Source organism: Uloborus diversus, chromosome 7 (genome assembly GCF_026930045.1).
Source record: "Uloborus diversus isolate 005 chromosome 7, Udiv.v.3.1, whole genome shotgun sequence".
Classification (NCBI taxonomy): Eukaryota; Metazoa; Arthropoda; class Arachnida; order Araneae; family Uloboridae; genus Uloborus; species Uloborus diversus.
The window spans coordinates 91,027,548-91,043,873 of NC_072737.1; the positions used below are offsets into that span (position 1 = coordinate 91,027,548).

Here is a 16,326-nt window from a genome sequence, read left to right on the forward strand (position 1 = left end):
CTGTCCCTCAAAAGTTGGCATGAACGAAGTTAGCTAGCACGAAGGAAGGCATAAAATGTATCACAAATATATCTAAAAGCAAAAATAATAATAAAGCACAAGTATTTTTTTTTCTTCTAATAGTTATTGAAAATAAAAATTTGAAGTTAGGTCAAGAGATGGGAAAATGCGTCTGACGAACAAAACTTATAATTCAGTAATGTTTTGTTGTAATTCAGTCCTACATTTTGCTTTATATCCTTGACCTTTTTTTTTTTTGTGTGTGTGTGTGTGTGTGTAATCAAGATTGATTAATCGCTTTCACTTGGCTGCGCCTTAACGATTCTTATTATATTACTTTTTCGAGTGGTAGATAGCTACCATGTGAACTCTTGTGAATCTGTTAATGAAATTTATTCTTCAGAATTTTATACTACCGTCTAGTTTTTCTTCACTGGTATAAATACAATGTATATCTTCATTAATTTTTGTTTCTTTTTTTTTCACTTGTTTTTGTAGACGAAAAATCTCATCTTATTACATCTTCTTTTAACTTATTTTGTCTTTTTTTTTCTTTTGACACTTTCTTTAAGATTGGATATTTATATGGTATCCTTTTATTATATAGTCTTAAACGCTTAGGTACTCCAATGAGGATGGTTGTTACTTCAACTGGTTTTGCTTATTTATTCATTTTATTAATGGCAAGCAAAGAAAGTCAGAGGGGTTTACCCCCCCCCCCCCCCCCTTAGCCTTTCATTTTAAGTAATTTTGTTAACCCTTGATGGTAATGCATTTATACCCGCAATTAACGTTATGTCTTAACAGGAAAAAAAATATATGGCTCGTTATGAGCAATGAGCCACTTTCACCCCCAGAAAAAAAAATTCTGGCTCATTTGGACCAAACTCCATTAAAAAAAAAAAAAGCACCCCCTCCCCTTCTCATGTCTTTTCTCCCCATTTTGTAGATTTTTTCGTTCTTGTTTTTCACTTCTAAGGCAAATAATTGCAAATGAAATTCTTACTCTTCCTTTATTTTCGTTTGCACATTTACAAAATGAATAACCTCAAGATCCACCTATACATTGTCCTGTGCAAAGTGGACATTGTAAACAGGTAACAACTGAAGTGAAGCGAATTTAAACAAACAAAGATTAAAAAAAAGGAAATCATTTAGAAATCTTCTCCGCCATTCAGAGAAAGCAATTTGCGAGTGACGTCACGCTGTGACGTGACCTTTCATTGGATGAGAGTGACAGATTTTTTTTTCCGATAATGGAAGACGCTAAGAAACGCGCAGTGCTCGGAACAAGTTTTAAAACTGTTTCACGAGGGGACTGTAAATACTTGTGACCGAATGCAGTAAATGAAAAAAAAAACATCGTTTTGTTTTCCATCTTTTATAGAGGGTGACCATGTTGTTTTCTTGGGGGTAAGTGAGAAAATGTTCAGTTTCATGTAAACAAAGCTCTTTAATATAGTTTTGCTTTCTCTTTTCATTAAAATAATTTCATGAAAAACTAAAATAATGGCTGAGCATGTGTTTCTATAGCATTATTATTAATCCCTCTGAATGATACTTTTCTCTTTGCTGTTATTTGATTCTTTGAAATTTATTTATCTTCAGCATCAGTTCAGCGCAGGAGCGCCCCGATGGGAGATCACAGTTACCTCCTAAAAATTTACTTATTCTGCGAATTTTGCTGACTATTCGGCAAATTTGGAGACAATATTACACAGCTGCCAATGGGGTTATTTCCGAAATTTTAAAAGTTTTTTGTGAAAGTGCATGCTTAAAAACTTAGGATTTAACCATTTTTAAAATGATTTGACAAAGTTTAGTGTTTTTTAACAATTATTTTAAACTGCAACTTCTACACAAGACATCACAAGTGATAAAATGCCATTCACTGATGCCATTAGCGCAAAGCGTAATATTTAATTCGTTTCTGTACTCACATGTACTGGCAACGATATGGCTGATAGCAAGCGTAGAGCGCAATATTTAATTCGCTACTGAATTATCATAAGTTGGAAACACGACGGTTGACAGAAAGCGTATGCATTCAGTGCACCATTGGAGTACGCACCAAAGTTCATCATTTGAGACGTCATAATGACAACGCCTTATTTTCAAAATCGGATATTTTAAAAAATTGATTAAAAAGTAAGCGTTGGAAAAATGAAAGTTTTTTCTCGCTCCATGTTTTTTTTTTTTTTTTTTTTGGCTTATTCTATCAAGTTCAGTGACTAAAAGTAGTACTTTTGACAGAAGGGAACAACCCCCCCCCCCTTCTTCGATTTCTTCAGGAGACTGCCGATTTTTTATACCTTCTCCCAAAATGCCAAAGTAAATATCACCCAAATTTTCATCAAAATAACGAAATTCTCTTCAATCACCGTTTAAAACTTCAGGAGAGATACCCACAACTAAACGATCACTATTGCGGAAATGAAATCTTTTCATATACGTGTATGAAAATGATACTTTTGATACTCGTTAATTTAACTTTCCTGCTTTTAAAATTTGTATTTCTCAAAAAAATGCGGTCAAACGTTCCTAGTTTTTCTCTGAATTTCCAACATATTCACCTGCATCAAGACATATTGATTATCACTTTTGCGAGAAAACACATATATGCGTATTTTAAAATGTTTGTTAACATGAAAGTTTTACTTTTTTTTTAATTTTTTTTTCTTATTAACATAAAAAAGTAATAACAAAAATTTCAATTCTTGAGTTTTGGATCCTGTCGGATTTTTCATCGCCGAATTTCGAACCCCATACAGACTTGATTTAAGAAGTCTCTACTCATATTTTAAAAATCCCTTTTACGCTCAAATTTTTGACGTTATATTTAATCATAGCAGAGTCTCCCGAATTTGACAATAAGCCTCCCTAATATTCAGCTTTCAATGCTGGTAGCTATTAAATGCAACATTGAGATATTTTCATTTGATTTTTTTTTTAAATTTTTTTTAATGTTACCTATGTTTATTCTAAATCGATGTTATTTTTGTATGATACGTGTGCATGCTTGTATTCTATCATTCGGTATAGTAGGAATTTCATTCGGACAACTGAGAATCTCCCCCCCCCCCCTCTTAAAAAATTTTAGTTTAGGGCGCCCATGGTTCAGCGTGCTAAAGTAAATCTTGACGAAAAATCCATGATCTCTATCGAAATATTCTGGAGCAACGTTTCACAACGTTTTTTGACCTGCAGACCAGCAAAAGCTTTTGAAAAAAAATTCGTGGACCGGTGATGCCGCCACCTCCCTTTTTTAACACTTGTCTTTGCGAACCGTAAGAAATATGTGATTTTTTTTACCGACCAATGATATTTTCCTTTTTTTTTTTTTTGAGCAATTACGATTGCTTATTGTTCTCACTTGACTTTTTTGATGTCCTATGATTTTACTTGTCCCCGCCTCCCTCTGCAGCACCCAGCTTCGACCGGCCTCACGATGCTGCTCCTATAGCGAAAATCGTCTCCAGGTTACGCCAATATTCTACACACACACGCATACATACACGCACCTACACACAACTACAAACACATACACACAACTACACACACACAACTATACACACACAACTACACACATAAACACAACTACGCACACACACAACTACACACATAAACACAACTACGCACACACACAACTACACACACACACCCACACCTACAAACACACACATATATACACACACACATACACACACACTTGTGCCTGCACACAGACACAAACACAAACGCCTACATACAAACACACTCGTGATTGCGAAAAACATAATTTGGATTCCAGATGTCAAAATTCAAATTAATTTTTAATTTTTTTTCCTTTTCGGGGAAAAAATCGATTTGGGGACCGTTAAACACTTGTGGAAAAGTTTGCAAACGGCTAAGGGAAGGGCTTACGCCATTTTTAACATAAAAACTAACAAATGAATTTAAATCCTTACGTTGGTGTTAAAGATGTGATACAAGAATTATTTAAATGTTAAAAATATGAAAAGTAATTATTGAAATAAGTATGCATAAGTAGGGGAGGGTGGCCCAAAGCGGGTGGATCGCCCAAAGCGGGTATATCTCCGTATACCTCCGCATGGTGTGTAATTTGCTATGCATATTGGGAGGCTCTGAGAAGTTAGCTCCGACTCTGACAATGTTTGCCTCTGTTTCGGTAAATAGGACGGGGTAATTGGCGCTAAATTGAGTTGAGAAACTTTCTTAGTAGTTTTGCAAAAATATTCCAACTAAAATCCGAGCCAATAACACGTCTATTTCTCACTAAACTCCCCTAAAACAGGTAAACATAGTCAAGGTCACAGCTCAACTAACCAGAGCTTCACTATATGTATGGTGTTTACCTGAACAGCCCCCAGTTTTAATCAGTCCCAGTGAAGCAGCAGTGAAGCAGCAGTGAAGCGGCATGGTGGATTTTCTATTTCAATAGGATAAGTATAACTTTTAAAGGTTATTTTTTATAATGGCAATTAGTTAGTCTATTAGTTTAATCAGTTATTTATTTATGTTTTATAAACAAATTTACTGACTTTAAATTGGATAAGTATAACTTGTTTACCTACATTTTTTCTAACGGCAGGTAGCTAGTCAACTAGTTTAATCATTTATTACTTCGTATTTGATTGGCAAATGTACCAAATCACAATTAGTTAAGCTTACCCGCTTTGGGCCCCCTGGTAGAGCAAAGCGGATTTTTCAAGTGTTTGTAATGTTTGAAATAAATAAATATTGGGTTTGAAATAATACAAAAATCACTTTTTGTTTTGAAGTTCAAGAACTCTGCTAGGAAATAAAAACGAAATTAATGCGATAAAAATACAAAACCTGAAATTTTCCAGCGTTCTTCGAAAACCTACCCGCTTTGAGTCACCCTCCCCTATAAGTAATAAATATTGCTTTAAGTCATGGAAAGCTGTAAAAAGCTACTCCAAAGTTCAAGTTTAAGATTTCGTACGTAGGAAATACCATTATTATTATTATTATTATTATTATTATTATTATTATTGTGTTTTTTTTTTTTTAAGTAAGAAAATTTTTTTAACGTGGACGAGCAAAAAAACTCTGTGGACCAATCAAATTTTTCTGCGAACTGTGCCGATCCACCGAACCACCTGTTGATAATCACTATTCTAGAGGTTATATTATATGTTTTTAATGGTTTACTCTATACATGCACTGCATATATATAAATACATGCATAGGGGTGCAGCGAGAAGTTTTTTTGGGGTTTCAACCCCCTCCATCAAGAGGGTAAATTCTTGCTGTTCTAGTGATACATAGAGTGGCTCCCAAAAGTGTTCGTACACCTTGAAATTTTAAAGTAAAATCAAAATAACGCAAAACTGAATTCGAATATGAAGTCCATTTTTTTTCACACCATTCCTATGCCATTATGAATAAAACCTAGTAGTTTTTTTCAAAATATTGCCAAATTTTATTTTTGAAATTTGTCAAAAAACGATGAGACTGAGAAAAAATACGCCACAGAAGTCATCGTACACTGAAACATTTTCGAATAAATTCATGATTAAAATTATCATATGTGGTTTTTTTTATTATTTTTGCATTGTAATGACACTGTAAAGTCATTTGCCTTAATTTTTTTGTTTATTTATTCCCTAATGTTCTGCTTATTATTTTAAAATGGCAGGTATACGTAGAAAACAACAAACACGATTCGAAATTTGATTTTTTCCCCTCAGAGTAGCCATAAATTGGTTTGAAATGTCTCTAAATTAGTTAACTTATACCATTCTATACTGAAATACTGGATAAAATGCTTTAAAGACAAGAATCGGATCGAAAACAAGGCAAGAAAAGCTCAACTGGCAAAGTTAACAAAGCGTGATCGGAGGTTTACAGTTAAAAAAATTATGAAAAATACACATTTGAGCGCTGAAAAAGTTTCTGCAGAATTGTATGAAACATTTTACATTTAATTTTCACCTAAAATTGTTCGCTAAGTTCTCTGATTAGCTGGATTAAAGGGGACTTCTTCCCGCAGAAATTTTCTTGTTTGTACAAAAAACAGTAAACTAACGCTTTCCGTCGTAAAATCAATGATAAATAAGCTCAAAATGTTTTGGAACAACATCTTACTTATGGATGAAAATAAATTTAATATATTGGGTTAAATTGTTGTATAATTGTCAATAGAAGGAAAAATGAGGAATTTAATCTTAAGAAGTTTAACTGGATCAGTTAATCAGGACGGTGAAGGTGCTTTTATGTGAGGGTGCATAACAGCATCAGGACTTGGAAATTTGGAATTTTTTGATGAAAAAATGAATCATGCTGTTCATTTAAATATTTCGAAAAACAATTTTAAACTATTAGCCCAAAATTTGGCAATCGGAAACAAATTTGTTTTTTATCAAAATAGCGATAAGAAGTACACGTTTGCGTTTGGTGCCACAAAAATTGTCCTTAAACTTAGAAATATCTCCTCAATCGCGAACATATTTGGAGATATCTGGTGGTTAGATTACGAAAATACACCATTGAAACGAAAAGCAAACTAGAAATTGTAAGACTCGAAGTGCGGCTGAACACTTATTCAGAAATTGCATAAAAAAAGAAAGAAAAAACAATGAAATCTATTCCCAGACGTTTAAAAGCTGTTGTTGATACTACATGATATTCTACTAAATACTAATTTTGCAAATAGTTGGATTATTTACTAATTTTTTGATATTTTTTCAAAGTGTACGAAGACTTTTGTGAGATAAAATTTCCGGCACTTTTTGGTTTTTGATTTTTAAAAAATTAATTTTTAATGTTTTATTAAAAATTTTCGTGTAGTTTTGTTAAAAATAGATCACAGATCTTATAATTAAATACCTATTCCAAAATATTAATTCTAACCAATGCATAGGAGCCTATTTCATTGAAAGTCGTATGTGTACGAACACTTTTGGGAGCCACTGTAAAAATGATATTTAATTATATAAAGTTTGGTTTATGCTAAAAATTGGTAATAAATCTAATGCGAAAGAGCGATGATTTGTTTTCATTGCTGCAAGAAAATGTAGTGCCAGAATTCTAAAGAAGATTGGTATGCAGGAGGATGTGAGTAAGCAAAGGAGGTGATTCGTTTCTAGTTTCAACTGCAATTGTTCCGAGGGCGCTTCGGCCCTTTCGAATATCTTTCTCGTCACAACATTTTTTAAATGGCATACAGGTGGACCATGATGGGCATAGGTGCTTAAGGGAGGACGCAATCGATCGTTTTCCCTGACCCCGTGGAACGATTGATGGCAGAAACAAATTCGAAAATAAAGTGTTCCGACTTCTTAGAATCATTCAATCAATTAATTACTTTGTCAAACATTAATTCTAGAGTCGGAAAAGAAAAATTAAACTCTTTTAAAATTTTCTCAATTTTTTTACATTTTTGTGTGACTAGTTTGGCTTTTCGGGAATATTTAAATTAAATAACTTTTGATGTACCGCTTTTTTGTAACTTTCCCTAGATGGAAACTTTTATCCACCTCTTTCTTAAACTAACACTTGTACAGACCGCATAGTAAACATAATGACTACTAATTTCTCGTGCGTCCAATTATCAAATTGCGAAATTTAATGATGCATTTCAGTGAAAAAAGATTCCTCAATTTTTTTAGCCACTTGATTTGATTTAATAATACAAATTGAGATCTTTTTCTGTTCTCTGTGGAGAATCTTACACCTCAAATCCAACTAATTGGAAGTAGCGCTCTACAAGTAGCGACGCTACTGTAGTAGCTACATTTTTGAGTACTTTGTAGTGTAGTGCACTACATTTTAAAGAAAGTAGTGTAGTGAGTAGTTCGATACAAAAAAAAAAAGTTTGTAGCGATTTCTGTAAACTACTTTTAAATAAACTTAAAAAAAAAAAAAAAGAAAAATCAAGATTTAAACGAATTTGACTGGCGCAAATTTTGCACAAGTACATCAGCTGATGCAATGAGAAATAAGGCATAAAAATACGAGCTGACCTCAGCCTATCATTTTGACGCCATACCTTCTATCTGTTTGACGCCATTAGTTTGTTTGGCATCGTAATTTTCCTATCTCGCCAATATTTGTATTGAATAGAGCTTGATTTAAAAATAAAAGTATATGAATTAACGATAACCAGCCATTGAGTAACTCGTTTTTCTGCCGAGAATGTTCCGTGGATGAATGTTTTAGATTTCAAAGAGACTATTGCTCCAAAAAAAAAAAAAAAATACGGTGAACGCACTTATTTCGCGAAAAGGAACATATCTGTGATTTCGCGGGTTGAAAATTTCGTGAATTTTATATAAACTGATCGAAAGTAAAAAAAACAAATATATTTCCTGCGGCGAAAATTTTCGTGATTACGACGGGAACATATTTCTGTTGATAAAGCATTGATTGTACTTATACCCAACGTGTACCACAAAAACATTTATTTAAATTTAAAAAAAAAAAACATTTAGGCATCCCACACTTGGCCTAAAATTTATAATTTTCTTCAAAAAATTGATTTTTTTAAACATATATTTTAGAAACGGTTCGGTAAATTTTACGAAATAATCAAGGTCTCCCACATAATACTCATGGATTTTTTCAAGTTTAAGTTATTTTTCTATTTTAAATGTATTATTATTTTTATTATTATTATTATTATTGTTATTTATTTGCAAATGTTGATCTGAAAATGTGGACACTATTAATTTTTGCACTTAATATTTTTATTATAAATTTGTATGCAATTTTTTAAATGATAAAAAGAAAAAAAAATCAATTTTTTGAAGGAAATTATAAATTTTATGCCAAGTGTGGGATATCTAAATGTTTTTAAAATTGAATAAATGTTTTTGCTGTACATGTGGGGTATAGGGGCAACGTTTTAGCAACAGGAATTTCGAGTTTCTAAAAAAAGTGGGTTTTTTTTTCTTATTTGTCTCAGCATACAGGTGCTGTTTATACTTTCTGAGGCAAGTCGACATGGTTACCGTTGTTCAAATTATATGAAACTTTTTACTTTCTTCTATATCTAATATATAGAAGAAAGTATTGGATTCGTTCAAATTTTCGAATTTCGAATTTTGACGGATTCGAACGTTTTGAGGTGTGCTGAGTCCATTTCGACTATTTTTGGAAAATGTCTGTCTGTCTGTGTGTATGTGTGTGTGTGTGTGTGTGTGTGTATGTGTGTGTGTGTGTATGTGTGTGTGTGTATGTGTGTGTGTGTATGTGTGTGTGTGTATGTGTGTGTGTGTATGTGTGTCACGTCTGTGTGTGACCAGTTTTTTGTTGCTGCTCTACAGCAAAAACTACCGCATGAAATCGAACGAAATTTGGTACACATATGTGCCCCTATGTGAACTTGTGCCCATTGGTTTTTGGCGCGAATTCCTCCAAGGGGGTGGAGCAATGGGACGTTTTTTGAGTTACGCGTGCTTGCTATTCCTCAGGAAGTAACTGGCGGAATCAAACAAAATTTGGTCCATATGTTGCCATTAACAGGAACAGGTGCTGATTCAATTTTGGTGTCAATAACTCAAACGGGGGTTGAGCTATAGAACGTTTTTTGTCGTCAATTGTGACTGCTGTATCTCAAGAAATAACGAACGGAATCAAACAAAAATTTTTTGACAAGTAGCCCTTAGTAGGTATAAGAGCTGATTTTATTTTGGTGTCAACAGCTAAAAAGGGGGTAGCGCAATCGCCCGTTCTTTTTTTCCATTGTGAGTGCCCTATCTCAAGAAGTAATGCTACGTTCTGGTTGAAATTTGGAATATATGTGAATCCATACGTAAACAGGCTTTGGTTCAATTTTGACTCCAATCGCTCCAAGAGGTGTTGATTTTTTTTTTTTGAGCAATCACGATTGCTTATTGCTTTTATTTGACTGTTTTGATGTCCTGTCATTTTATTTTCCCACCGCCACCCTCCGCACTATCACCGTGGACCGGCCGCCTCACGATGCTGCTCCTATAGCGAAAGTCGTCTCCAGGTTGCGTCAATATCCTACACTTACACGCATACATACACGCACGTGCAAACAAACACACGCATACATACACCTACACACATACACAAACGCATACATACATCTACATACATACATAAACACATACATACACCTACACACATACACAAACACATACATACACACGCATACATACAGACACCTACACATACACACACACCTACACACAACTACCCACACACTCATGCCTACACACACATACACATTCCCCCCCCCCAACACAAACACTCATACACACAACTGCCCACACACTCATACCTGCACACAGGCACAAACACACACGCCTACATACACACACACACACACACTCGTGATTGCGAAAAACATAATTTGAATTTCAGATGTCAAAATTCAAATTAATTTTTTTCTTTTTCTTTTTCTTTTTCTTTCTTTATTTTATTTTTTTTTTTTTTTTGCGAATAAAAATAGCTTTATTAATTCAACAACAAGAAAGATAAATCGTAATAGATTGTCGTCTGCGTATTTCTCGTGATTTTAATTCTATGGAAATTATCGGAAATATTATCTCAATGATTTAAAATTTTTAACTGTTGCCATCTTATGTTTGTTAATAAATAAAATATTTGTAATTAATTCAAGCAAGGCTTTTAAAATAACTTTCAATTTTCGCTCTTTGCTTGGCTTTTACAATAATTCAGACATTGGGATGGTCGTCAAGTTTTTGCATGTGTAATTTTGTTTTTGTCAGGAATATTGCTTCCTTGTCAAGCATGGGGAGGGATCAGAAAAAGGAAAAATATAGAAGAAAGTTTCGTGATGGCCACAACATACTAGTTTTACAATTGTTTTGACATAAAAGAAAAATATAAGAGGAAAAAACGACTTTCTATTTCTGTGAGACACCCAAGTGTGTATGCTTTTTATTTATTTATTTTTTGAAAAGTAGCGAAGTAGTGCTACATTTCAAAAGTAGTTAGTAGTTGCTACGTTTTAAAAAGAGTACTTGTAGTTGCAGTTAACTTTTTTTGTAACAAAGTAATTGTAGTTGTAGTTCGCAAATTCTGCTTTTCCAACCACTGCCTCCAATAATCCACAACGTTACCCCAAATTTCAATCTCAAGACAATACATATGAAAGATTTGCATTCCACGAGAAGGAATTAACAGCCAAGGCGAGGTGGTAATCGAATCCACAGCCTCCAGTTTAGAAGACGCAGCTTCAACCACACACTCACGGAGGCCGTTTAGCCAGTTGCATTGACATTTCGTGGTTATACTGTTTGAGATTGCTTACTCTTATCTGGTTTAAAAAACAGAAAACAGAAGGTGTTTTTGTATTGCAATGATATGTCTCTTCTACTGCAAAGATTATTCTGCATGTGTGATTAGCACTTAGCATTGCAATACGAATTGAATGTCGTCACCGTTGGTTGAGTAACCGACAGTTAGTCATCAATGGGTGACGATAGCTTACTGCAAGAGTTTGAGCGTTCAAGGGAGGACAAGTAGTATTTTTATGCAGTTAAAAATCTGTAAATGAGAACCGTTTTCTGAAAAATAGCTGAAGTTAATTATGTATCTTTGATGCTTTCTTATAATGGGGTTGTTTCCATTAGTCAAAAGTACTACTTCTAATCACTGAAGTTGATAAAATGAGCGAAAAAAATAACATGGACCGAGGAAAATCTTTTATTTTCAAAGCGTTTAGTTTTTAATCATTTTTTTTTAATGTCCATTTTTTCAGACAAGACGTGGTCTTTATGACGTCACAAGTGGTGCACTTTGTGGAGCACTCCATTAGCGCGCTGAATATTTACACTTGCTGTCTACCGCCTTTCCAGGTTATGATAATTTAGAAGCGAATTAAATATTGACAATTTTTGAAATGAAAAATTTAAATAAATAAATAAAAAAAGACAGACGTGGAAACCACACGACTTCTTCGCACGCTTGTTAAATAACTGGTATTTTTCAATAACTCAAAAAAAAAAAAAAAAAGACGCGTGTACTCAAAAACTGTTTTTGAAAAAAACAAATCATACAATTTTTCTTTCCCATATTCTACGTCATAAGCTCTTTCCTACAATGTTTATTCGAAGAACCTATCACTTTGGGGTTTACGTTCAGTTAAAACTTCTCGGCAGGTCCAATTTTTTTTAAATAGATTTCGTTCAGTATTTCTTATTTATTTTCATCTATGCAGTACAGATTTGAGATTTTTCTCCCAGTACAGTACTTCGTACAGTTCTACATACAGATTTGATATTCCGCTATGATTAAAATGTATATCTATAAGTCAAAACTGCTCCGTATTTTGTCAATCTTTCATTACGATGCAAAATTACAGATTCTACAATTTATTCAAAAGTGTTATAATCAAAACAAGACAAGAGGAAGAAAAAAGTTTCATCTGCAATTACTAATGCCAATGCAAGAGGTTGCTGTAATGCTCTAGAAACTTACAAAATGTTTGTCAGATGCTGGTACACTCCTCATTTTCTCTCTTGCCTTTTCACAACTAAAACTTTGTATCAGAGTTTTCATTTTTTTTTTTTTTTAATTCCCTGGTTAAAATTATTGGAATATTTTCATCAAGAATTTCACATTGAAAAATATCTGAAGCATCTTTTCATGAAGGACATACTTTGTATTTATTTTGAAATTCAACCCACTTCCCTATCCTTTCTTCCATTTATTTTACCGATTTTCGATATTCCTCTATAATTGTTCAACATAATCTTGGGGGATGCATATGTTCCTTTTACCACTGCTATGAAGTCACCTGGACAAGGGAAAGACATAGACACAATTTCTCTTTTTTTTTTTTTTTTGTATAGAGATAACAACAGAATTCAGGAACATGATATTGAATTATTGAAGTTGCATTTTGTTCGAACTGATCAGTGTATTTCCGGTCCCAAGGGAAAATGTTTGAAACTTCTCTGGAATTCTATACTGCGTTCGCGGAAATGATACACCAAATGTTAACAAACAGGTTGGCAGAAGAATTGCCATTATGACCCCATTTGGCCTTTTTTTTCTATGATAAAAAAAGGTAAACCGATAGTATTCACGATCGCCGTCTACTTGGCACCAATTTGCTCTTTTCCAAGCCAAACACGTGATTGACGTCGCCTAATGGCACATTTCTTTGTTTACATTTAGTCTATCTTTCCCGTGAAAGTTGTAGAGAAACGTTCGTGAAGTTATTTAGGGCTCCATTTGCAAGAGAGCTTACTAGGGAGCTCAGCTTCTGCACTTCTGTTTTTACGAAGTATTTTTACGAATTAGTTGGAAAGCACCATTTTAGTAATAAACCAATTTTGCCTTCAATAACTTTTAGCTTATCCCTGTAATTTAGTTCTTCTACGACTGCAACTTACAAAAAAAAAAAAAAAAAAGTTTGAGTACATAATGTTCCTTTCCCATCAAAACTTTACTAACACAGTGTTTTTGAAACATAGCATTTAAAACAGCTATCTTTTTTCTCGAACAGACTGAATGTGGATCATTTAATTTAATTCAAATTCTTTTCGAACTCTTCAACGTTATCGGTATCCCTTAAAAAAATATCTTTACGTAATTTAAAAATATCTTTAATTTTAATATTTTTTACTTGTTACACTTAGTTGATTAAGCATCGTCTTAAAACTAGTTCCTTTCCGCGAATATTCATTGCAAAGCAGCAAAAGAGTTCAATCTACTGCAGAAGCATTTATTCTCCATTCAAGGCCAAATTCATTCTTGTTATCGGAAGTGCCGTTGTTATACTTTTGAATATCAATCCTCAACCACACACCGTTTTCTTTCTTCATCCCAACAGGAGGATTAAAAGCGGGGACTCTAATCCACGGATTAGGATTAATGATTGCCGAGAGTTCGAACAACTCCTTTGAGTACAGGAACTATTGTGTTCCAAGTAGCTAATAAGATTAAATTTAAACGTAAATATTGTTTTCCATTTTTCCGTTGTGTATTTTTAAAGCAGAAAAAAAGGTAACCAATATGAATATAATTACATGTACGTGACAAACATTAAATTGTAAAACCGTGTTCAAAGCGGTAAAATTGCATTATAGCAACACCTCGTATTAAAGAAAATTAATCCTTTTATTTACTGATTTCAAGCAAAATCCTTTTTTTCTCAGCTTTAATCTTAGCTATATCTTTTTCTAACAAAGTTTGTTTGAAGCAAATCCGTCATCATATTCAGGATCTATAGTTGCCTTAAATTTTCATGTAGGCGCTAATGTTTCTTTCTTTTATTTTTCCTTTTTCTTTTTTTCTTTCTTTCTTTTTTTTTTAATTGTTCAAAACTAAACGTTTTTTTTTTTTTTGGAACTGTTCAAAACTGAACGAAAAGTTCTTGAAATCAAATAGATCTTTTCTGTGTATGTTTTTCATCAAGTGCTTTTCCCAACAAATTTTTTTGGAAGCAACTCTGTCTTTATGCTCGAGATTTATATTTGCCTCAAATTTCCCCGTAGAAGCTAATGTTAAGCTTTTGGCAACTGTTCAAAACTTAACGAGAAATCGTTCAAATCAAAAAGTGAAATATGGGAATGAGGTGTCCTCACCGAGCTCTTTTGAACAAAAAAAAAGTTTGTTCGAACCGAACAGCTCACTCAAAATTTGATGCGACGGGGGGGGGGGGGAAGCAGACAGACAGATCGTCATAGACATATTTTACTCAACTCAAAACTTTCCAATTTTAATTTTTCGATCTTAATTTAAACCTCTATTTTTTTTTTTACTTTTACGGGAAAGTAGGCTAAAAATCATATAACTAACACGTTTTAAGAGTCCTGTTAGTCACAACAGTTGCAACGAAAGTGTGAAATTCAGTAGCTGATGACTTCATGTATAATTTTACATTCATACATTTAAAAAGTAAGTTACATAATGTAGATGCATAACAACTACTCGAAAAGAGTAGTACTGGTAATGAAACGGGAAAAAGAATTTCCGAGTGGAAGCCCATTTGACAAGGAACCTCTCGTTCTTATTTCCGCTATTCTCTTAAATTCGTCGAATTTTGAACATCCGTTTTCGTTCTGCTATGAACTAACTGTTCACGTCCTTGGACGAGAAAGCGACTACAAAAACCGGGAAGTTCAATGTGTATATTTAGAGGGCAGATGATGGGATTTTAATGGCAAGAGGTATTTCCGATTAGCAGAATGGAGAGATATCTCGTGATAAAAGTGGGCTTTCCCTCAATGTTTACCGACAGAGTGGAAATGGATATGGTAGGTCTTTCAACTTCGAGCCGCCCTTTGGTTTCATTAAAAAATAAATATACTTTGTTCAAATGCTTTAATCGCAGAAGCTATGTGTAAAACATGCTGAAGAATATTGTTCAATAAAACAAAGTATTGTTATCATGTCACAGTTGCAGAGAACATTCAGAACATGTGCTACTGTTGATTTACTGTACGTCTTTTTTTTTTTTTGGAGGGGAGGGGGGGGGTGTAATATCTGGACATTTAAAGGTCTTTGCATTGACCGACGGATTAAATCATTGAGAATACTTTTAAACCTTAAAATGAAAATTCCTCATGGTAGAGGGGAACAAAAGAGAATCACTGCGAGATATCCACTTACTCTTTACCAGCTGGGAAACGGATTAGTCCAATACCTCCTAGCAATAACAATGGTTAAATATAGGCATAAGCGCCCAGATAGGAGGTTACGGGAGGTCACAATGACTTCTCAAAATGTCCAAAATCGGTGATTTTCGTCTGCCGATTCGGCAAATTTGTGACCATGATTGCAATTGTATTGTAATTTCTAAATGCCCGAATGTCCCTCTTTATTAGATGTAGTAACCTATGTGCACATACCCGTATTTCATCATCCGGTAAAATTTGGACTTTTATTCGGCAAATTAGGAATTTACGCATGCCAAATATTTTTAGCTCTGAGTGCGCATGGTTGCAGGTTTCAATGTAAACGAATTTTATTCGTAGTCCCCTTCAATAATTCTTTGAGAAGGCTCGTTTCATTTCCTTTGTAAGCACGTCGGAATCGATGATATTTCAACTCGAGAAAGTATTGATTTAAAAAAAAAAGGTCAAACTCGTTGATTTTATAACAGTCATCTCTACCCCGACTGTTACTTCGAACGTTGTACAAATGCAAAAATATGACACAGACTTCAGTCACAAATAAAACTTCGATTCAAAGGGAACTTTAATGAGCTCTTACAGTGACACTTTTCCCAATTTTCACTTTTAATTTCAAGGAAAAGTAAAGTAATATATCGTCGCCTCAGAGCAACAGTAAGATATCTTAGTGTTATTTCTAGGATTATATATCTTACTGTTGCTCTGAGGCAACGATATGAATTCT

At 33.7% G+C, this 16,326-nt stretch overlaps 1 protein-coding gene across 1 annotated transcript in view; it reads left to right on the top strand.

The window, feature by feature from the left end:
• Nucleotides 1-1,284: 1,284 nt before the first annotated feature.
• The window catches only part of LOC129226787 (chorion peroxidase-like), a 66,345-nt gene continuing 51,303 nt past the window's right edge, over nt 1,285-16,326 (top strand). Inside the window, exon 1 of the mRNA XM_054861416.1 lies at nt 1,285-1,413. Within this exon, the coding sequence (XP_054717391.1) occupies nt 1,397-1,413 (17 nt within the window). The 5' untranslated portion in view covers nt 1,285-1,396. The remainder of the gene's footprint in view (nt 1,414-16,326) is intronic.